Here is a 24,982-nt window from a genome sequence, read left to right as displayed (position 1 = left end):
CTTCATTAGGGTCACAGAGAGAGCTGAAGGCTATGCCAGCTGAGTCAGGATGAAGGCAGGGGACTCCATGGACAGGTTGCCAGTCTATTGCAGGGCTACATATACAAACAATCTCACTCGCATTCACACCTACTGACAATTTAGAATCAGCACTTAACCTGCATGTTTTTGGACTGTGGGAGGAAACTGGAGTACCTGGAGAAAACCCACGTATGCACAGGAAGAACATCCTGGGAAGGCCGGCTTGCAAACTGGGGATCTTCTCGCTGCAAGGCCAAAGTGCTAACCACCAATCCACTGTGCAGCCCCGAAGAGGCCTTGCAAATCTCCAATGTGACAAAAACTACCTAAAAAATGTCACATAAATAGAAGGTTCAAGCAGAAGAGCGGAAAGAGAGGATGGCGGCTGTGCAAGTGAATACTGCACCTGAAATCTAACAACCTTCTGAGGGCGCTTTAAATTATGTTTAATAAATGCTAATGAATAACATCAAAGATTACAATCTTCAAAGGTGATAAGTGAGAACATGAGATCACTTTTCACTTTGAAGGTGTCAAACTAAAGCAGGATGGCAGACGACAAACCACACAGACACACAGAAACGCTGAGTGAGGGAAGCACATACACAGAATCCACAGAAGCCACACCGAGAGTGTAAAGACAAATATATACTCAGGAAGTGCCTCCCACTCTCTTGCCCCTACTTGCTCTCTCTCTCTCTCTCTCTCTCTCTCTCTCTCTCTCTCTCTCTCTCTGAATGTTACTCATGGCAGTGTGTTGCTGAGCAGCAGCCAGTCGTGTTTTTCCCCTCGCCGAGCTCACTCTCTCTCATCCTCTGCTCTGACTCTCTCACACGCTCTGTTGCTCAGCGGACAGACCAGACCTCTTCTTGTCCTCTTCTTCTCTCCCTCTTTGTTTTCCCATCATATTGTCTTATTTCATCTGTTTGGTTTTTTTGGCCACGTTTCTCCCTCTTTTGCCACCCCCCCTCCCCTGCCGCTTGTGCCAGGGGCATTAGTGGGGGTCCTGGCGTGTGTGTTTGTGTGAGTGTGTGTGTGTGTGAGTGTGTGTGGGGGGGGCTTTAGCAGCATGGAAGCAGTGGCATTGTATACATTTCGTGCCACAGAGGGCGATGAACTCAGTTTCAACAAGGGAGACTTGCTCAAGGTAAGATAAAGAATTTTTCATTTTTTTCTTACACTTCATCTATCTATCTATCTATCTATCTATCTATCTATCTATCTATCTATCTATCTATCTATCTATCTATCTATCTATCTATCTATCTATCTATCTATCTATCTATCTATCTATCTATCTATCTCTTTCTTCTCTCTGTCTCTGCCTCCACTGACTGTGATAATTACAACAATTTTAACTTTAGCGCCTACAGCTCTTGACATTCTGTATCCAGGCGCTGGTGCTGCTGCGTACTAAGAAAGATCAGTGTGAAAAACCAGCATGTAGAAGAAGTCTTGAACTTGTTTTGAACGTTATAAACTAGGATTTGTTGTATTTGATGTGGCTGGCAACAAAGAATACACAGAAATAAGAATGTATTTCATTTGCACAGCTCTGTTATGGAAGCTACTGCAAACCACATGAAAGAAATAGTTTGAAATTTCTGGAAATATGTTTCTTTTCTTCAGTCAGTAAGCTTAGCTTAACATACAGACTTAAAACAGTGAGATTCACAGTTATCCCTGTTCCTCAAATCTGCCCTCAAACACCTCTAAAAGTCCCGAACACATCACATTTTATTTGGTTAATCTGTGCAAAAGCTAAAAACAAGAAGTTGTGGTTTGTTGTGTGTCGAACTGTTTCTTGGCTGAACTGAAACACGCTGAACTGTCTGCTGGGTTTTTGGGCAATGGAAGAAATGGAATAAGCATGTTTCTTGAAATGACAGGCTTATCTAATTTTGAGGATGCATAATAGTCTTTTTTTTCTTTTGGATGGACAAGAGACAGCAAGAAATTACTGTAGCAGAAAACTAAGACATCAAACATAAACCTCAGAATTGAAGATAAAAAGCTTTTTTTTCTAGACTTGCACAGTCATACACTAAGAAATCCGTGATAAAAGACACAGTGAGATGAATTTCTCCATTGAATTTTGCCTCAGTAGACCAGCTGCATTTCAAGTTTTGTTTTCATTGGGATATTGCTATATCCACTTATATTTCCAAAGATATTTTTGGGGACTTTTGAGTCATGTGGAAGGATAGACTTCATCACAAAATCACCCCATGACATGTTTTTGATAACGTCTTACAAGACAATAATGCCCAAGGATGGAATTTACCTTTTTACTGTATGGAGCAGGCTCATTTACTATTCATCCCGTCACTACACATGAATAAAAATGCTTCTCACTTCCGCTGTCTGAGAAGTCATTTGCTCGGAGCTGAGTGTCAGTGAATGATGCAGCCAGTATGAGGTGGCATTTCAATTTGCTGTCAGTGAATATCATTACAATAGTCTTTTATTTGAACTTATGCTTCCTGGCCACAGCGAGGCATTTACTGTAACTAAAAATGGGGCCAACACTAAAACGCTGCTGAGCTTTATGCGACACGGTTTCGGTCCTTCTGCTGGGATAAACGGCTTTCTTGTCTCTGCAAACATGCCAACAGCTCTGGTTCAGGCTTAGGTCAAACAGTGCTTTTAAATAATTCTTCAACCTTTGTCCGTTTCTGGTTCAAGTGCCAGATGGCCTAAGCTTTAAAACATCATAATGACGCACACAGCGTCATGTTAAATGTCCATCATGTCCAAAAAGGCTACATGGACAGTCAGACACTTTCCTGCTGCTGCTTACTGGTGTCCTTCTACTGTGTCAGACCCCACCTTTCCAGCATAAAAAGGCTTCATTTAGTCCCCAGAGATGCTCTTTGTCTTTACACCTTGCTGGCAACACGGAGGAGAGCAGATGGGTTTATATATACTGTTCTATTGGGGTGCATCGGTTTCTTCATGTTTTATTGTGCAGTAGCCATGTGGAACTGAGTTGACTCATAAAGAAAGGATAAAAATAGCTTCACGGATAAACAAAAAGTCGCAGCTCTGACATTCTGTTAAAAGCTGGAAGACAGTGTGGCCAAGTTTGACACGGGGGAGACAAAAGTGGAGCGCAAAAACACGCGTTTCGTTTGTTCGACAAACACCAACACGGGAATGCGATAACTTGTCTCTCTCTGGCTGCCAATAAAATCACAGGTAGTATCCAGTTACTGCAATGATATTCCTATAAATGACTTTTCCTGATTTAATGGGGACAACTGAGTAAACACAAAATTAACGTGACGATATGTTTTCAATGTCCTGTACACATGTTGTACACATCAGTGTTCTTTGGGGTCAATTTGAACCTAGGCTTTTAGCTGTAGAAAACATATGAGAAATATCAATGTTTCACACCGTTTAGCTTTGGTTACTGAGGTCACTATAACATGCAATTTTATTACCTTCAAAAAACTTTAGGACCCTAAACTTCTTGAAATTGCGTTTTTTTTCTGGGGTCAGAACAATATATGCTACTAATCTTGTTAACAGAAGTCGTTTTTCTGTTGTGATCTGCAAATTTCATTGTGATCTGCAAATTTCTGGCATTCTGGATGTATGAGGGGAGTGAGTTTCGGGGGGGGGGTTTTATTGAAAGGGCTACTTAGGTAGTCAACAAACCGACATAAAGTACATGACGCATAAACTGCAGGACCAATTTTAATAAAAATAATTTTCCAGAGGTTTAAATTGCTGGAGTCAAATTGATCCCGAGGATAAAAGATTTTAGTAAATTTGAAGGTAATACGAGGGTTAAATATGAAGAAAAAGAAAAGATTCGTTTTATGATAGATCATTTATTTAGAGACATTAAAAGACTGAATGTGTTCAAATTGACCCCAAACACAGCAGATTTCGCTAAAATTGAATTTGTGCATGGTTTCTGAAAAATTAACTGGACTTGAGGGGGAAAATGCTCCTTTTACTTGTTTGCTTCCTGTCACGTTGTGCCTGAGCGCGGTAACCAGGTGCAGGCAATCATACCTGACCTGTTTTTCAGACTCATTAAGAGTTCAGGGTACAATCTTTGCAGTCTACTGCCATGTTCAAATTTTGTATGCATTTTCGGGCTCGGAGTATGATTGTCACTTTCAGGGTTAATTGTGTAATTGTTGAATTCACTGGAATGAGTTAGTCACAGCGAAATCAGTGGGGGTGGTTGTGGACAAACATCTGAAATATACCACTTCTGTGCAGATTTACAGGAAATGGGTCGAATATAAGAAGAACATTTCAAATCCAGGGAGATGGTAGGGCATAGCAAAGTAACACATTACTTGTTTTTAACACATTAATGCACCTTTATTCTCTTACACATACAATTACATTTTGTTCACTCGAAGATTTTTCTTTGAAGTGCCCTATGGGCTGTTTTTTTTTTTAGCAACTTTGCTATTGGCTTTGTAATAATACTTTATGAAAAAAACATAAAAGAAGCATTTTGTGTTTGTGTAGCAGAGATATTGTGCTGATACGTAGGAACATGCGAGGTTTTAAAGTTATATTGCCGATGGAAATTACAAGACGATGCATTTTAGGCAGTGTTTAAGAGTAAGACAAAAGTAATTTAACAGTTAGTGCACTAAATTACTGCCTAAAAGGAGGAGCGTATTACTTTTTAAAGGTAATGTGTAGGACAACCCCAAGACTGTCTATATCTAAATAAATAAAACATATATTGGACATGGAAAACATTTAACACAACAATTTAAACAGTGTTGCTAGTTGTTCAAATTTCCCAACAGCTGTACCAAGAACTACAGTTAAATTATTACTTAATTCAGGTGACATTCTGCAAAATTTAAAACACGGAGCAAACTGTGGACCTTTTTTCCCCCCAAGCAGACTGCAGCAGGATCTAAACTAACAGTGTTCTCTCTCAAGAGACTCTGTAAGCAATAAAAATGCAACAAACAAGGATTTTAATCTTATTTTTCACAATACAGTACAGTAATGACAGATTTACAGTTCATTTAGTGGCTGTTTAACCTAATGTACGCAATGGAAAAATGAAATTAAGAAGCCAAACGGTGTCACTCGACATGAGAAGAGGAGATGAGGTGGAGACGTTGCTTTTTCCACAAAATTGTGGTTAGAAAAATCAACGTTTGATAGTCACAGTATGAGTTAAAGTGGTAAACTCATTGAGGCGATGGCAAAGAAAAACACCCAACTGTGCTACTTATGTGAGAATGGTAGTCCACAGAAAAGTTTTAGTATAAAATAAAGCATTAAACTGTCGAAAACATTGCAAGGAGTTGTTCAACAGAGATTTCCACTCAGTCACACTGTTGTTTGGCTGAGACTGAAACCGGCAACTTATCGAAAAGGCAATCATCCAGGTTTGTGAGTGAACAATGACTGATGCTATGGAGAGTAAATCATTCCATAGCCTGCAACACATTTTAAAATGATTGTACAAATGTGCGGTGTAGCCATTCCAAACAGCTGGTGCATGAAATGAAGTTTCTGAGGGCAGAGAGGGAACGCAGCAACTTTATGGCAGATGAGCAACATTGCCCAAGGAGTTCTCCATCATAGCCGCGCTGACGTTCTCACTGGCAGGATGGAATGTGAAACTTTAGGTGAGGTGGGATGCTTTAACTTTATGTCACATGCTAATTTAAAGTCTTTAGTTTCCCCAATAAAGCACAGAGGCAATGCAATGAGAGTTCAAAAACGGAATGAACTGCAGCTCTGTAGGAAAGATAAGCAAAACAGAAGGTTTCTAAAATGTGTCACAGCAAGGCAGGCAGAGCAAACAAAGCAGCATCTTAAAATATCAAAATGACGTGCCGTGTCACAGCTGGATTAGCATACTGAATAAAAAATGACAAAAGAACCCGAGCAGAGCATCAAGCACTGAAATGGGAGAGGATAAAACAGGTAAACATTAAAGGAGGGAACATATCAGGAGACAATGTGTCTCTCACAATTACAGACTGTCTTCTACACACTAAGCTTGTCAAAAAACTGTCAAAATATTAATAATTTTCGATTACAAGTGCCAGTTTTATTCAAAATGAAGCTGAGGGCTGCATCACAAGAGTCAATGCAAGAACAAACAGCTGTCACTTTTTTCAGTTACCGCCTGTGTTTGCAAGAATTACTTAAATGCACCGAATATACTGTTTGCAGGTATTTGTTAATTTTGTTGATGATTTGTGACATAACCACAATGTATCCCAACTTTTTTGTTGCTATTTTACACTCTCTGTTATAAGCTTGCACATCCTGCTTTTAGTTACCATAAATGCTTGGTCAACTGTCCACATATTTATCGTCTGTGATTAACGGAACCTGAGCCTCATTTCAGACATTTAGGGGTTAAATGTTGGTAAAATTGCAGAAAGTAAATTTTTAACGGTCCCATACACCTGTCAAGTCAGAGTATGTTTCACATTGTCCGAGAAAGTGCATTTCAAGTTTCGGCTCAAAATACTGCTCAGATCTAACATGTCAGATGTCTGTAGCTTTAAATCCAACTGAGCTGTTGCTGTCCCTGCCCTCAATGACCTGTTTAGAGACACACTTTCTAAGCTATACACAATGCAAAGAAATGAGGGATGGCTTTTCTCATATTTTGCAAGTCTCTAAACCAGTGGACGTGATTTTAAAAAAACTAATTAATTAGAGGCTTGGTAATTAATCAATCACGATTAATCGCATTTTTTTGTCAAATATTTGACACTATAAGCAAAATTTGTCAGTTCAAAGAATTTTTGGTTGACGAATAAATCAATAAATAGACATATACGTGAACTTAAACCACAAAAATGTTTATGTGTCATTCATATTTATCTGTGCATTTTTCATCTGTCCACTACATTTACAGATTACTGCAAACTCAACGCGTAATTATAGCTCTTACATCCAACATTCTAAGACTTTTTGTAAACTCAAGCACTTTCATTGACTTGAAAAATGGTAGTTGCTAGAGGTACGGACCCGTACTTTCCATTTGCCAATCAGATACGCGAGATCTGGTCACGTGACTCCCGGTAGACGCTGGAGGTACGGCCCCGTAGCATCGGTACTACAGGTACGGACCCTAAACCTGACCCTAGCACTAACTCTAACCTTAACCTTTGCTTACCTTTCAACAGTTTGCAGTGGTTGGCAGCTTCTTGACTCGCGAGACTCGCGTACGGGTCCGTATCTGTCTGGCAAATGGAAAGTGCCGTACCCGTAGCGCTACGGGTACGGGTCCGTATCTGTAGACACTACCTTGAAAAATGGTCTATTGTAGGATGGCTGCACCGTTTGCCTAGCCTAGCCGCGCTAGACAACCCACAGAATTTAATTCTCTGCCAGGGTGGGTCTAGTTACCCTCCGTAAGGCTCGAGGTTGGATGCTCCTAAAACTGGCCGGACGAATCACCATGAAGTGTAGAGTCAGAAGGCGGGCATAACTAAGTGACGACAGAGGCACGACGATTCTGACAGAAACAACCGGAAACAACTAGCCTAGCCGCGCTAGACAACCCACGACAACAAATTTAATTCTCTGCCAGGGTCGACAACAAAAACGACAACAGTCGTTGAGCTCCATTAGCACCGACTCTGAATAATCTTTCTGTTAACATGTCTGTAATATACTTGAGCTTCACCCATTGACTGTATAAATAAGGCTTCACCGAACTACTGCATCCTCTGATTTCCGGCGCTCTAGGAGCCTATTCGTTGCGCTGATTGGTTGTATACCTACCCAATTGCTGCAGAGTGATTTGATAGACAATCTTTTAGCCCGCCTCCCTCCCTGTCAAGCATGCCTAGACCCTTGCGTCTTCAGAACATGGGTCTAGCGCTGCTAGGCTACCGTTTGCCTGTACCAGGATTGTCGTAGCTAACGTTAGATCTGATGCTCACAGCAACATGATTTGCATTGAGGTGATACCATGGGCTTGAAGTGCTGCGGTGGTAAGAAAACTGTTTGCTGCATAATTTGCACACAACCATGCTTTTACCCAAGTGTGCATCAGTCTTACCAGTGTGCCAGAAATTAGGGAACTCAGAAAGGTGCGATTACGTGCATTATTTTTTTAAATGTGTTATTTTTTCTATAATTAATTAATGGAAATTAACATGTTAAAATCCCAGCCCGATTCTAACACTTCAATTCCATTATGTTCAAAAACAATGAAAAAGTGGATTTTGCATGATATGGTTTACACATTGCTAAGTTAGATTTTAAACTTTTGTGATCAAACGTCTAAAAAAAACTAAATTTCAGGCATATGAAAATGTAATCTAAATATGGCACAAATAAAGCACAGAAGGGATGTCCCAATCAAATTTTTTTTTTTTTGCTGCCATTCCAATTCAAGTAGTTTGAACAACTGAAAATTTGCATCTCATCAAAGCTGTCCCTTTATGTTACATATGCGGTCATGAACCTTGTTGTAAAGTTCAATGAAATGTAGTGTCGAGAACATGTGGATATACTGTGGCTCCACAAGCTTCAAAAGATGGACAAAAAGATGTATTTTTTGCTAGTAATTCAAAAAATGTATCGTAGATTAGCTGTAGTACCTGATTGTGTCTCTTAGTGTTTAACTTGCCAACAGGTGTTAGTAAGCTGAGAACACTGTGGGAGTTTAGCTAGCAGCGGCCACTATGACAAAGACTTCTGTGATGCTTAATGACCTCCAGAACTCATGTGGTTCAGTCAAACTGGGAGCAACTAGGGCAGTATTTGTTTCCCTGGTGATATATGTGATTGCGCTCTCTCTTTTTTTTTTTTTTTTTAGCCCAAATAACTAAAGCAGCAACGATACGAAACTCTACTGTACCTCATTTGTGTTATCAATTAAGCATTTACTGATGAAAAATTACACTGAGAAATTTCATCCCTGAAGTCGTCCTAAAAGCTGTGACACCTGTGTGACAGCAGGTGTAAACAAAGCGTCAGGCTTAGGCTCATCCCGATACAAATCAGCTCAGAAATACTTAACAAACTCTGCATCCCTAATGCAGAGTCCTAAAGTCAACATTAGCTAACATCAAACCACCAAGAGCTTGTGGTCATAGTGGGACCAAATGAGGCTGTGAGTCGACTGGATCAAAAGTGTTGGTTAATTTAACTCACGTCTGCTGGCTGTCATGTGTGTAATCATGAAAGACCGACAATTCTTTCAAATTTGATTGAGTTGAGGGCCTTAGGATACAAAAAAAGATGGATGAAAGCGGCAGCTCTGGCTCAGCAGAGAGACCTGGGGCGAGGAGCGATATATAGAGAGAGGGTGAGGAATGATAGTGGCCTTTCACCTTACAGTAATAGGCTGCACCAACATCAATGTGGGCAACATTTCATCCGTGTGTACGTGTGTGTGCTTGCTCTTAGATCACGAACATGGAGGATGATCCAAACTGGTACACGGCTGAGCTCCACAACAGGAAAGGCTTTGTGCCGAAAAACTACATTAACCTGCGGCCACACGCGTAAGTACACAAACGCGCACACACATCTTCAGCTGATCTGTCAGACAGATGCAAACATTTCACACATGCAGTGCTGGTCTATCTAAACAGCTCATCAGTGAGGATGTGTACAGCTCCGGGTGTTTTCTGCTCTGCTTTGGACATCTGTACTTCGACATAAGGCAGTGCACCCAAGGGGGTACACTCACTGGCTGCCTTACGCAATCACACATGATATAGCCATGTGTGTTTACAGTGAAGCTGCTGGTACACCCTGGATCTCCATCAGATGCTTCAACACCAGCTGGGTTCTACATTTGCTGTGACAAACGCAGCCATTTCAGCGGCTCGGGGTCGTTAATGAACACTGATGCACGGCCCGCTCCGAGTTTCCAGGTTAAGTTTGTGCTCACCCCCCTGGGAGATGTCTGTTAGGATGTGTGTCTCTGAGTGTTTTCCTTCTTCATCATCCTCCACATTTCTTCACAGAGTCGGGAAATAAAAACCCAGAATTCTGGCCAAATAGCCTCAACCGAGGGGATCCTGCAATTTGTGGATGGCTCTCTCTTCATATGAGTCATCAAACCGACTGCTGTTGCAGGTCCATGAAAGCAGAATGTCATTTATGCAAACATTGCATCCAAGGAAAAATGCTCCGCTAAGCAAGACTAATGAGAGGGGGGAAAAAAGAAATGAAAAATGACACGATTGCTTCCACAGTTGACAACTCAAATTCAACGTTTTTGGTGTTGCATATTTAGCAACACATTTTAAAATAACTTCAGAATTATTCATGTTCTTTTCTCACCTCTGACCTCTCTTTCATTTCTTTGTCAGCACTGATCTTTACTTTTTTGGAGCTTTTTCTTCTTTTAAATCCTTTCAAACATTTCGAGCCAGTAGATATCCGCAGACAACAATTTCTCAGGCTTGTGTGCAAATTTGTGCCGGAGCTGCTCAGAGACCTTAACAACATATGTATTTTAAAAAAGCAACATCGGTGACCTTTCTGCTTATTTACTCACTTTCTGTCTCGCCTCCAGCTGGTTTGCCGGTCGTATTTCTCGTGGCGTGGCAGAAAGTCGACTCAGACACAGAGAGTGTGGAGCTTTTCTGGTCAGAGAGAGCGAGAGTGCACCTGGGGAGTTCTCCATGTCCGTCAGGTAGGAGATAATTACTCTCGCATTTCCAAATGTCCCCTTTTTGCTCTGCATTCTGCACATTTAAATGAATGCTTGTTGTTTTTCTCAGGTTATTATGAGTACTTTGTTGTACTCATTCCTTTATATAACACATATTCACATTACACAGCAGCTAGTTTTGTGTCATTTACATGCAGTCTAAATGAATCTTGACATATACTGCATGCAGACGTCCTCGTTTTTTTCCCGTTAATGCATTTTGGATGTGTGCATGCATGACACTGTGTGTGTCTGGTGGCAGAAGGAGATCAGAAGAAGAGCGTGAGAGGATAAGGTGTGGGGCGGAGGGTAAGAGGGAGGATCTGCAAGCCCTCCAGCCTGATGTGAGCTAATCCTGTCTGGCACACCGCAGCATCTGGAGCTGCTGATGGGGCTGATCGGTTGTCCTGTCAGTGGACGGCGGTCAGGAATGCAGCTGAGGCTTGGTGTTGGTGCCTCGGGTGGCTGTGTGGATATCGGAGGTGGAGAGTTAGAGCGTGTGTGTGTGTGTGTGTGTGTGTGTGTGTGTGTGTGATGGGGAGTCTGGAGTTTGGAGATGATAAAGGCCAGACTTGGAACTAAGAGTTGGCTCTTAGCTGAGCTCCCGGGGCTGTAAGACAACCTGGCTGAAGTCAGGAGTTAAGAGTTGGATTTGTGGGTTGTTTTGTGGTTGGTTGTGAAATTGCTTGGGCGTGATATCTCCCTCTGCCTCTCTCTCAGTGGATTTGTCTTAGGACAGCAATTTGGAAGCAGGAAAGGCAAGGAAAGGGAAAAATAGGTTGCCTATATTAAGAAAATATAAAGGGAAAATTATAGCAGAGGCAGAGAAGGGAGGTGCGGTGTGTAAAATAGATTTGCCAAGAGGGGACAGGGAGGATTTTTTATGCTTCTTGTGTTTTTTATTTGGCTGTTACTGATGTCTTTCTGGCTGTTGTTGCTGGATTGGTGTAGCAGCTTGAAAAATGGGTCAGGTGTTTGTGTAAGTTCGCGAATGCGTGCGGTTCTTGTGTGCTGACAGCGCTCCTGTCAGAGGAGACGTCCTGACAGCGGTAACTGCAGAGACTTCAGTCACAGCTCAGCTCGGTCCAGCTTTGACGTCAGTCTGTGAAAAATCAGATCCACTTTCACGGCCACAAATGAAGCCAAGATGGGACTTTGTTTCCGTAATACTGGAAAACTGTTGGTGGAGGCAGAAAATCATGAAACACTATGAATTTGATGCAAGGTTAAATTGGTTAATTAGCAAAATTTCTCAATAAATTTATACGTTTTGCTGCAGTTTTTAATAACTAAGCTCAAGAGATGCAACACTGGTGGTACCTGGAAGAGAGACAAGATCCAATATCTTGGACATGGAGGGAGCATTTCCATATTAATGTAATACAACAGTTTGATGATATATTTACAGAAGGGATGAGTTTCTCTTCTATCTATAATTACTTTTTTTTACCTGTGACTCCACACCATGAATTATTCTCACAGATTCAAATCACCTTCATCCATCATGAAAATATCTAATAGTGTTAAAAATATAAAGCATGCACAGAGATGTTAGGATATATTAGTAGTTATTGGTGTGAAATATGATTGTGGTGATCAGTTACTGTAAGACCACAACAAAAGATATTAGTCATAATTATATTTGTCATAAGCACTGCTATTATCTCTTTTGCTCTTTAATTTATTTTGCTATTGCGTTTTGCAGGCTTCATTTCCTGAGGAAAAATGTAATTAACCATCAAAAGATAAAAGGAAATTACCACCATGGTATTCAATACAGTGCATTTAAAAGATCAAAAATGCATAGTATATGTATCTTAATACCAAGATAAGATTACAGTTTTCTCAGAAAAGAATAGTACGTCAGAAAAATAAAGACAAAAATGATGTATTGGGTTAAATATTAAGTTATACTGTATGTAACAACTTTCTGTTCTCAATGTGTTCTATCAGTGTTAGCGATAGAAGCATTTTGATTGCTTCTATGTCTACCCAGAGCTCATGACGGTAGGTGAAGCTTGGAACACAGATCGACTGATGAATCAAGAGCTTTGCCTTCTAGCTCTCTCTTCATCATGATGGTCCAGTGCAACATCCACATTCTTGCTGGCGGCGGTCCAATCCATCTGTCCATCCCATTGTTCATTTTTCCAAGAACAAGATTCCAAGATACATAAAGTCCCTGGCTTGGGGCAGCAACTTACTTCCAACCCAGAGAAAAAAAAAATCTACCAGTTCTCATCAGAGAACCGTGGCACAAAACTTGACAGTGCTGGCATCCATCCCGGAAACTTCAGAAATGGCTGCTAACAGCCTCATTGTGCAATTTAGGCCATGGCTTGATGATGCCAACATCATCTTTTGCACACACAAAGAAAGAAAACTGTCAATTTATATCCCAAACAACAAGGCTACCCTGGTAGAGCACCCAGTGGAAAACATGTTTGACTTCATGCAAGCATATAAACACATTTAATCACTTTGGTTGTACAAAGACCAGTTAGCTCACAGCAACAGATTTGGTAGCCATAAGCTCGCTGTTGCAGGTTTTCTTGTAGTTCATAAAACACACATGGACTGGATGATCTACAATTTAGCACTGATGCAGAATGCAAACTCTCCAGGTTTATAAAATCTTCAAATTCCTAGAGACTAGACAAAGACCGTCATCTTACTGCCTTCACACATGGTTCAGAGTGGGGCCCTTTAAAGTGATCGACATGTGGTCTACATTACGTATTTGTTGGTGTCTGACTAAACATACAGGACACTTCTTTAAGACACTGCTTGCTTCAGAACACTTTGAGAGGTGAAATCTGTGGCAGCCGACTAACTTCTAACTTTGCCAGAGAAACTGTCCCAATGGGTTATTTAGTAGCTTATTTTTGGAAAGTGAAGCAAAGCGATGCCAAGCTCGACTTTTACAGAGAGAGATGAGAAATCCTTTTTGCTAGCTGGGCATTTTCCCCAGTTCTCTTTGACTCAGCAGCAGATGCACCCAAAGGATGTATTTGGTCTTTTCTAAGTTTTCCTCAATTCTAAAACTTAGTTCTGTGTTGTTTTTTTTCTTAAAGCATACCTGGTCCCTTTTTCTTATTTGGGTACTTTTCAGATTCTTACAGGAAGGAGAGATAGCTTTTACTTTATCTCCAATGGAAAATTTCACTTCCTTTTTCACACTTTACTACACAGCGTTTACTATCAATACCGGGCCTCCCACCTACACGTAAATGTCACTGAAAGCAACAACTGTGTAAATGATCAAAAGGCTCTCCAGGAAATGAGTAACTGACACAGACAGTACGCATTAAGGGAAAGTGGATGGTGAAACTCGCTTTTATTTATTTTATTCATACAGCAGTGTTGTGAATGGCAGCATATCAGGTATTTTTTCTTTCTTTCTGACCAACCTGTGAGAGCAGACATCACTTTGTCCGACCTTCTTTCTGATTCCTATCATGTTGTCGAGCTAAATTTGTCTCTTCCTTGTTTTTTTATGACGTGTTTATCTGAACAGTACGGCAGATAGCCTTGCATACAGACTCACTTGCAAGCAAACACGTACACAGTTGGTTTTCCTGTGGCCTTTGTTTTGTGTCACGTGAAGGTCACACAAGGCGAAAGACATTTTCTTTGCCTGAACAGTCCTGTACACTTGTTTGTCTGAATCGAGTTTGTCAACAACTTTGTCCGTGCTTGAGGCATTCACGTCCCTTTCACTGATATAATTATTGTTCAGAAGTTTGCAAAGCTATATGAAAACTCTAGTTTTTGTTTTCAGCATTTTGTTATTGAATCCCCATGCTACTGTAGCAGCTAAATTTCTCTCCAGGGATTAATAAACTCATCCAAGTCTAAAATATGACACAAATTATAACCTTGATTTTACACGAGACTAAGTGTATTTTATAGCTTTGTAATTACTAATGTAGGATATTTACCTGCATCAAAATACAACAGAGAAATATTTTCTTTAAACTGACTAACTTTCTTCAAGAATATTTTCTTTATTTAAAAATGCATAGGCCTATACATATTTGGGATTTTTGTAATTTTACTAACACACAGTCAGTACTTCTTTTTGTGTTATTTGTCACAAATCATGTCTAATTTTAAAAATATTTTCAGGGTATTAAACTTAAAATTGACATTTTCAATATAAATAACTACTGAAATCCAAAATTTTAGAGTTATTCAAAGTTGGAATTTTTTTAGTACCATTTTATATTATATGTGAGAATTTTAAAGTGTATTTTTGTTGTTTTTATATTCCCTTTATATGTTCTTTTTTAAAATACGACAAAAAGTCTATAAAATAAAGAGGAAAAAATAGCCTAAAATTACAGATTTCTTTTTACAGTGGTTAAAAAATGAGTTTTCTTGAACTTAAAGTTAATATTTTATGTTCGCTCATAGATTTTGTACAGTTAACGCATGATGGCACACTTCCTGTTGGATTCAGAACATGGCTGTGATTGACTTTTTTGTGTTTCCTGATGTGCTGCATATGCCTCCCAAATTTTGTAGGTCTAGACCAAATGTCCTCTGAGTTGGCCTAATTCCAATTTTTTAAATTTTGTAGGGGGCGCTATGGAGCCATTTTGCCACACACCTCCACATGCCCTAAAAAATATGAAATTTTTCGCCAGTTCTGATGTGTGTGCAAATTTTCATGACTTTTCGAGCATGTTCAGGCATAGAAAGCTACTAAAAGTACTCTTGAATGTAAAACCATATAAAACAGTGATCTTCTGTTGTAATGTTAACAGGCCAACGTCAGTTTCAATGAGGCGTAAAACCACCTGGTGATTCCGAGTCTGCTGCCTGAAAGGGTTTATCCTATACCACAGTTTATTTAGTGTGGATACCAGCATTTCTGACATGGCCTCTGATATCACTGACTCATGCCTCTACCGGCGGCTGGCTCATCCAGTAAGCACTGAATGTGGCCCTTCATTCAGCTTCCTTGTCATCAGTCATCATTAGTCTCTTATCGGGGACGTTACTCCAGAGAGGAACCATTAAAGGGAACTCACCCTGCAGGCTGGGCCCATTTTACAGCAACACAATCTTCTCTGAGCTTTAAGTAACCCACAGTGGGTTCGACATCCCGTGAATGTCATCACTTGGGGGACAATTTCACACTTGATGTACCTCAGAAAAAAAAGGACATGAGATTATTTTAGTTGGATAAATGAAGGCATGTGGAGAAAACGTGTCAGAAAAAGAGCATGTCAGAGTGAAGAAGTGAGTCAGGAAAGTTGTGCAACACCACTATATAATAAATGTGGCACAGGGTGCCATACATTTTTAATGTGAAATTCTCCTTTAAGTTGTGTCCTTGTGTCCTCAAGCCATCAAAGCACGAATGGACATTCTGGGAACTACGCCCATTCTCTTTTTGGTGGAGAGTTAGAGGGGTCTCAATGCCACTCTTCACTGTAAAAAAGAGAATTTTTCCTATATATGTGGGGTTTTTTAGTATTCCTGAAATACACACAAAAACAATACAATTATATCAGTCTAAGGTAAAACAAACACTGAGAGAGAATAGTAATCTGCCAAGACTGCTCAGTCATTATATCATTTCCGACAGCTGAAATCTTGAAAAAATTCGTAGCCGTAAGCACAGCACTGTAGAACGTGACCATTTAATATAGATGTACCCACAAATAAAATGACCTTGTGCTGAGTACAGGCATGTGTTATGTATGTGTACGTTGTGTACGGATACCGAATCGTGTGACCTAAATATGTAGCGGGCGGCGGGAATTGATGGAACTCGGAAACACCCACACAATTTAATTAATTGTCCTGTCATTTCCGATGGATAATTCTCCCACAAGTCCGCAGAAGTTGATTTGTAGTAGGATCACAATCATGTGATCGTCAGCAGGCAGCTGAAGTAGTGTTCACTTGTAGTTATCATTACTAATTTTAGAAACATCTTTAGGGTATTATACTTGAAATTAACACTTTCACATATTAAATAACTACTAAAATCTGAAATTTTAAAGTTTTTCAAAGTTGGAGATTTTTTTTAAATGTTATTTTATAGCACGTGTAAATTCTAAAGTCTATTTTTGTTATTTTTATATTCCCCTTTTTTCATGTTTTTCTCAAAAATATGGCAAAAAAAGTCTATAATATAAAGAGGAAAATGGCCTAAAATAACAGCCCAAACTGCCAAAATATAGTTTTTATTTAACCTTTTTTCACTCTGGTGGAAGTTTTTTTTTTTTAAAGAATATCTTTTAACCAACCCCTGAATTTTAAAAACTATTATTTATATTTGATTTTATCTTTTTTTATTCATGCTACTTTCGGTCTTTCGTGATATATTTTTTTTAATGTTTAATTTTGTTTTTTTCTACAGCACAGCCCATTGTGGCACAATTTAATACCTCAGGTCTGCAAACAAAAACACATCTGAGAGAGACAGGAACATAAATACAGAGAGAAACAAAGAGAAGTGGGAAAATATAAAAGCGAGATGAAGAGAGACAGAGGAAAAGAGCAACAGCAGATAAAGCAGACAAGCGAAGCAAAAGCTGATGGTGGTTGGAGCAGGTGTATGATTTAACTTTTTATTTCTGTTTACTGCTACTGACAGTGGAGCTGAAATAAGACCAGCCAGTCCTCTGGGAGATAAACCCGCTGGAGGGTCTCCACTTTTTTGTTTGTCATCTCCTTTTTTTATTACAGTTTTCACATTTTATTCGAACCATACTCTATTCTGTGCCTTTTCGCTTCATCTTTGTCTCCCTCAGAGCTCCTGTAGTAGTGGCTAAAAATAAAAACACGCTAGCAGATGCCAGAATAGAGGAAATTCAATCACAAAATCATAAATGCACAATTTTTCTTTGGCCTTAAATGGCTTGTTTTTACGTCCTTTACTTGACACTAAAAGAAGAGATTTGTGGGATCAGTTTAAATGGACTGCTTCAACTATATACTTTTGAATTAAGTTTGTCCAAATAATAATGCCACTGGTTTAAGTTAGTTGTACTTACGTAAATCACTTGATTGCTCGTAAATGAACTATTCGCGTTGTTGCAACCTAATTTACAGGAAAGTCAACTTGTTTCCAATTGAAGAGTTCATTTGCAAAAAACAGGTAACTCCGTTTTCAGAAAACTCATTTTTTATTGTTTACTTGAGATAATAATAACAATAACAACAATAATTTATTTGTTCTCTGTTTTGTCATGTATTTTTCTACTGAGTCAAATCCACTCAACTTCAGTTTGATTGATATTATCTCAAGTAAACAATAAAAAAAAGTTTTCTGAAAATTTATCAAAACGGAGTTATCTGTTTTTGCAAATGAACTCTTCATCTTTTTCTACTTATTTGCTAAAATGTGATTTTGTCATTTTATGTACTGTACTTACTGTCTCTTTACCAAATTTAATAAAATATGAACATCCCTCCCTCTGATGCACAATTACGCTCCCTGTCCATAAAAAAAAAAAAAAAACGTCGCCACTTGGATTTAACTAAACAAATAGGTAAGAGCCTTCCATTGGATAATTACTGCAGTGATGAATATGTTTCAGCTGCAACAACTTATTTAACCCTAACTGATTCAGTGAGGAGCTTCTCATTTCTTAAACAACCATGTTGGAAGACATATCCTGTGGTCATAGAGAGGATGTTAATCTGTCTCAGAAGGGTCAAATGACTGGCCTGCATCAAGCAAAGAAAACAACTAAGGAGATTTATGAAACTACTAAAATCGAGTTAAGAACCGTCCAACACATCATTAAAACCTGAAGAATAGTGATGAACCATTATTTTTGAGGAACAAACGTGGTCAGAACAAACTCTTAGATGATCGTAGGAAATCAACAGTAGAATTCACGGCTCTGTTTAATCGTGAAAGCAGCATTTCCACATGCACAGTGCAAAGGGAACTGAAGGGATTGGGAATAAACAGCTGTGTAGCTCTAAGATCAGTGAGGCTAATCGGGAAAAAAAAAGGCTTCAATTTGCTACGTAGCATGAAGATTGGATTCTGGAGCAATGAAAGAAGGTCATGTGGTCTGATGAGTCCAGATTTACCCTGTTCCAGAGTGATGGGTGCATCAGGGGAAGGAGAGAGGTGGATGAAGTGATGCAGTCATCATCGCTAGTACCTACAAACCTGTGGGGGTTAGGGTTATGATCTGGGGTTGTTCAGGTTCAGCAATGTTATGTTCCCAAAGAATGAGGTCAGCTGACTACCTGAAGATTTTGGATGACCAGGTCTTTACATCAATGGAATTTTTCTACCCTGATGGCACGGGCACGTTTCAAGGTGATGAGGCCAGGATTCATGGGGCTCACACTGAGAATGAGTGGATCAAGGAGCATGAGATGTCATTTTCACACATGGATTGGCCTGGAGAAGTCCCTATCCCTTCATCAGTACAAGATCTTAAATGAATGCAACTCTAGACCTAGATAGAAATAAATGCTGTGACATTGCAGAAGCTTATCGAAACAATGCCACAGCAAATGTGTGTTGTCCTCAGACCTAAAGGCAGTCAAATGAAATATCAGAGTGGGACTTTTTTTGGACGGGCAGTGTATCAAGAAGTTGTATCCTAATTTCCGCACTTTCACCAAATTCAGGATACCAGTTTAAAGGGACAAAATGTCAAGAATCCACAAAAGTAAAGTGCTATCAGGGTAACAGAAAAATAAACAAGATTCATTCGAAATTATACTTAGGCTACGACTGAAATACATTTTTTAGTGAAGAGCATGCTAACTTAATGTGCGTCTAAAAATTAGGTCACCTTCTTGTTTAAAAAGCTAAGTTGGGTAGAAAATATTACTTCCTCAGAGTTAAGCAAGACTTCAAAAGTGCCTCATAAGATCCTTCTTTTTCCTCGCCTATCAGTCGTATGGAGTGTAGCTTATGGGTGAACCTTACTTAGCTAGAAAACCTGCAGCTCTTTGGCTCCGTCTGTTGAAATGTTCATAACCCAATTAGATTATTTCTTCCCTTGAAGCAGCTCTGGCTCCGAGAAAATATTTCATGACTACTCAAATCCATATTTATTACAGGAACTGCAGGCCTGCGGCTTTGGTAAACACTGACACAACCCAACATTTATCTAAACAAGAAGCTCTGAGGTTATGAATGGCTTAATGATTTAAATACAGAGTAAACTTGTGAGCGGTTTAACAACACGCAGGTCGACACACTTAGCCACTAAACTGCCTCCATCATTCTTCCCCTTTACTCTCTCCATGGCAGCATTGTCACACACGCTTCCTGTCTCCGTCCTCGCCCGTCTAACGAAGCAGGTGATGCTTTATTAATGCTACAAGCGGCTCCGAACTGCATCCTTCGCTTGCTTGACATGCAGGGTTGACATGCAAGGACGGAGCTGACACACACTTCAAAAAAAAAAAACCCACACATGCACAAAGCCAAGGCCAGCATGGTGGTTAGCCTGCAAACGTATGAGAGCAACACGGCGGTTGACGCAAACACATGATGCAATCAGGGATCTGCTGACAGTCACAGAGTTGAATTGACAGCTGGAGGTGTCAGTGCGACTGTGTGAAGTATTCCAGACATCTGCAGCGGTTTAGAAACTGAACAGCAGATTAAAGTAAAGGGTGAAGGGAGGCTGGCAAGAGCGAGCCAGACAGCGAGAACAGGGAAGTGAGAATAGATGGACGGAGGAAGTTGAGAGAACGATGGACGGATGACCTTCGCGCCACTCCGATTGTGCTGGCGCCAAGTAAAAGTTTAAAAAATATCTTGTACCGCGCTTATCTGCTGTATATCTGTCTCTATCTGTACATCCAGTTCACTTTCAGTCGTTCTCGCTCATATTCTCTCTCTCTCTCTCCCTCTAATTTCCTTTTACTTGGAAAAAGAACATAATCTCTCTATCGCTGTAGGCCTTAATTACACTGGATCACGGAGATGAGAGGGCGCTTGGATGGAGGGCTTTGTGTGTGTGAGTGAGCGATCAAGCTGAGACAGATGCTGTCTGCGTTATTACAGCAAACCGCTTCTCCACTGTTTCTGGGTAATAATTAATAAAGCCTTCAATAATAAATCACCTAATACTGCCGTGGATACAAGATTACCCATGGGCTCTCTCCTTTCCTTCACGTTTCAGAAAAATAAATCATCCCTGGGGATTTTTGATCACAATGATGTAAAATAAATAACTCAGAATATGGATTTACTTGTTTTAGATCATCTCATGTTTGTGTCTTGTAAGGCATAGCGTGTAGTTTTATCAGTAATGTTAATTTCAAGATTTTTCAAAATGAATCTCCTCAAACTGCATTATAATTATTATCTGCTTTTTTAGAACCTCTGTAGTAATACAGATGTGTGGTTGTGCAGTTTAGTGCACTCGAGCGTTAACCTCAGTGTGAAGATGTTACGTTGCGATTCAAGTGTAAATATTTGATTTGAGTCTGGTTAGCCGCATAGAGACGCTGCATGAATTTTGAGGGGTTGGTTTGTTTGACAGGCAAGTAGCTTGTAAACACTGATTTTATGTTTTGTGGAATTACAGCTTCTTAATTCTCTGAACCCAAAAAACTGGGTCTAAAAGCTGCCTAAATGAAACTTTGTCAGAAACTGGAGAATTGTTGGATTTCTTCCTTGGATAAATCACACATGATGTGAGTTCCTGTCAGGAATAATAACAAATTTAAATTTAAATAGTGGTATATTCTATTAAAATTACTTTATTTTGCAAAAAAAAAAAAAAAAAGACAAAAAAAGACAAAAAACAAAACATCTGCAGGAGATTATGTAAAATATATCTATATCTATATCTATATCTATATATATATCATGGTAGAGACTGCGATTTGGTAGAATTGGAGTCTCTACCAGTAGAAACTCCAATTCTACCAGTAAAGATTTGTCAGGGCTAAGGTTAGACTTTTAAGGTTAGGGTCAGGGCAGGGGTTAGATTTAAAGGTCAGGGTTAGTTAAGGTTAGGGTCAGGGGTCAGGGCAGGGGTTAGATTTAAAGGTCAGGGTTAGTTAAGGTTAGGGTCAGGGGTCAGGGCAGGGGTCAGATTTAAAGTTCCATCTCTACTGGAAGAGATTACAATCGCAAACTCTACTGGTAGAGACTCCAATTCTACCAAATCGCAGTCTCTACCCTGACATATATATATAAAATGCCTTGTATCCCTTAGTGCAACCCAGTATGGAAAGAAATTATAACAGCTTGGAGGGAAAAAAACACACTTGATAAATAAAATAAATGCAGCTTGGCTAAACAGCAGTATAGAGGAGCAAACTGTAAGCAAGATTTTGGAGGATACGTTCAGCATGGTGAAATATCTTTGCAGAATGTGCAGAGTTATGAAATTTGTCGAGGTTGTGAAAATAAAAAGGGTAAACAATCCATAACATGCAGAAGCAACTCTTTTTCCCCAATGTGGGTAACACTTGTGGGCACCTGGAAACTTGATTTCAGATTATTCAGATTTATGGCATTATAACTTTGTCATACTGCACAAAAAGACATTGTTAAGTTCTGTCTGCTTCTAGCCATAGTTGTGCTGTTTCTATAGAAGTGCAGGACTTTATATTGCAATTAAAAAAAGAGCTACAGTGAGTAAAAATGTGAGAAGAAACACCTAGAAACTGCTTTTTTGCTTGTCAAAATAAAGGATTCCATGTGCAAGTTATATATACTACCATTCAAAAGTTTGGGCTCACCCAGACAATTTCACATTTTCCATGAAAACTCACACTTCTATTCATGTGCTAACATAATTGCACAAGGGTTTTCTAATCATCAGTGAGCCTTTCAGCACCATTAGCTAACACAATGTAGCATTAGAACACAGGAGTGATGGTTGCTGGAAATGTTCCTCTGTAGTCCTATGGAGATATTCTATTAAAAATCAGCTGTTTCCAGCTAGAATAGTCATTTACCAAGACACTAATGTCTAGAATGTATTCCTGATTAACTTGTTATGTTAATGTTATCTTCATTGAAAAAAAAAAACACCCTTTCTTTAAAAAAAAAAGACATTTCTAAGTGACCCTGAACCTTTGAACGGTAGTGTAGTTAAATATATCATGAAGTGGTGCTTAGTGGGAATTATTGGACTTCTCTATGTAATATTGTATTGTAAGATTTTAATCTTATTTTGTGAAAAGCACAAAGAAGACACCATGTTATAAACTGACACTGCCAGTCAAAAGTTTGGACACACCTTCTGATTCAATGGTTTTAATTAAAAAAATATTTTGTACGTTGTAAATTAATACTGAAGACATCAAAACTATAAAAGAATACATATAGGATTATGTTGTAAACAAAAAAATGCTAATCTTCAGTATTAATTGACAATGTAGAAAATAACACAAATAAATAAAAAAAGCATTGAATGAGAAGGTGTGTCCAAACTTTTGACTGGCAGTGTACATAAAAAAAGTTTCACTATAATTCCCAACATGTCAACTGAGATTAGTTTTCCAAAGTTGTACCTTTTTATCTGCTATTATCTTTTGCATTTTAAATTGTAAACTAAAGTGCTACACCTGGTGTGGCTCATATTGCATAACAGCTACAGGAAATGTGAGCTGCATGTAGTGAACAGACACCTTGACACCTTGTTTCCGCCTGTTCTTCCTTCTGAACGTTTGATGTGTTTCATTCTACATTTACATTATTGTAAACTCCCTAAAGGGAAAGTTCATGTCCTGTCTACATCCTGTCTTTAATCTTCCCTTTACTACTTTGTCTTCTTTAGAAAAAAAAAATGCACAGTTGCACAGCTGGTTGTAGTAACCAGGCCCCACCAGTAGGGTGCAGCAGAGGGTTCCAGTCAGCTAACTGGGGCTGATGGAGATCATTAACAAAGAATTTTTGAGCTGCATATGTGTGTGACTTGGTGGAGGATCAGGCTGGATCACGAGAGGCGATGGAGACATGGTGGAGCAGATAACAAGAGGAGCAGAGAGAAGTTAGATGGAAATGAGATAATAGAGAGTGATAAGAACGAGTGTGAGCAAAAGACCCACAGGCAAAGCAGAGAAAGAAGAAGAAGAAAAAGGCAGATATCACAGCTACTCACACAGAATGTTCAAAGGCTGGTAATCCAAAAACGTGTCAGAAGCCTCACATTTGATTGAATTAATATGTTTTTTTTCCACCATGGTTTCATCATTTCGGGGACTGATGGTGAGAGAGGAGAGAGGGTGAAAAAGAGAAGGCAGGGAAAGAAGGGCAGGGTGGAGGTGCAGCTGAATGCCATCCAGTCATCAGGGAGTCGGTTCTGCTTGTTCACAGAGCTCAGTGTCTGAATAGAGAAAGGAATTCTGGGTGAAAACAAGCCTGTGCTCATTTACTTTTTGTGAGCTTGGAGCAGAGCCAATCAGACTAGATAGTCTGATAGTGAGGTGGCCGTACTCTCCAACTAGGATGTGTCGTTTACTGGAAGGATTGGCCATATATTTAGAATGTACACACAAAAAGAAATAGAAAAAAGCTTTTTCATGACATTTTAACAATCATTAACATAAGCCAAACACACCCACTCTGTGATGTGTTTAGATATATGGGGGCGTTGCACTGATTTCCTCTGCATATTAGATGCTGTTATATAACGCGTACAATCATGGTGAGATGTCCAGATTTCTAAAGATAAGCCGGTAAGTTACTTAGCAACCACCGCAGAGCAGGACAGGGGAGCAGGTATGATTGCCAGTGAATATCGGCCAAACTCTGTTAATCACAACAACAAGGTGTGCACTCTTAACACCGTGGCTATTTTTGTTTGTGCCTCTGTCTTTATTTTATTATTATTTAGTGTAATTTTTTTTGTTCTCCTGACAAACCCAGTCTCACTAAGATATGACGGTAAATGGAGCAGAATGAGAGAGGTTCTCAGAAATAAGCAAATTTAACTGTTAATCTTCTAATGTGTGGCCTGATTTTAAAAATGTAATACAAATTTAACTGGGACGAATGTTAGTTCGACATGATCTGCTTTGCACAGATTCCCAAGACTCACAGAGCTGCCCATGTAAATGCCACACAGAAAAAAAAAGAAAGAAAAGAAAAAAGACTGCCCTGGTAATAGTCTCCATTTTCTAGTAATGATGTTGATTTAGATTTTGCATCAGTTTCTCTGAGCCTGTCTGTTTTTGTAACATTTTCTCTGCTGCAGGGCTGTCTTCTCATCTGCCTTGGCCAGGATTTTTACTTGAAGAAAGTGAAAACATAGAATAAGAGTAAAACGAAACACCAAAGAAGGGTCACTTTAGCGAACAGGACGGCACTGAGCGCCTGCCAGCTCCAACAGCTGACAGCTGTGTGGTTAAAGG

At 39.4% G+C, this 24,982-nt stretch overlaps 1 protein-coding gene across 1 annotated transcript in view; it reads left to right on the top strand.

Moving 5' to 3' along the window:
- Window positions 1-773: 773 nt before the first annotated feature.
- grapa (GRB2 related adaptor protein a) overlaps window positions 774-24,982 on the top strand; it is a 45,866-nt gene continuing 21,657 nt past the window's right edge. The window contains exons 1-3 of the mRNA XM_022209402.2: window positions 774-1,168; window positions 9,406-9,503; window positions 10,526-10,645. Of these exons, the coding sequence (XP_022065094.1) occupies window positions 1,091-1,168; window positions 9,406-9,503; window positions 10,526-10,645 (296 nt within the window). The 5' untranslated portion in view covers window positions 774-1,090. The remainder of the gene's footprint in view (window positions 1,169-9,405; window positions 9,504-10,525; window positions 10,646-24,982) is intronic.

Source organism: Acanthochromis polyacanthus, chromosome 21 (genome assembly GCF_021347895.1).
Source record: "Acanthochromis polyacanthus isolate Apoly-LR-REF ecotype Palm Island chromosome 21, KAUST_Apoly_ChrSc, whole genome shotgun sequence".
In the NCBI taxonomy this organism is placed as follows: Eukaryota; Metazoa; Chordata; class Actinopteri; family Pomacentridae; genus Acanthochromis; species Acanthochromis polyacanthus.
The sequence above is the reverse complement of the archived record's forward strand: the minus strand, read 5'-3'. Positions and strand labels throughout refer to the sequence as shown.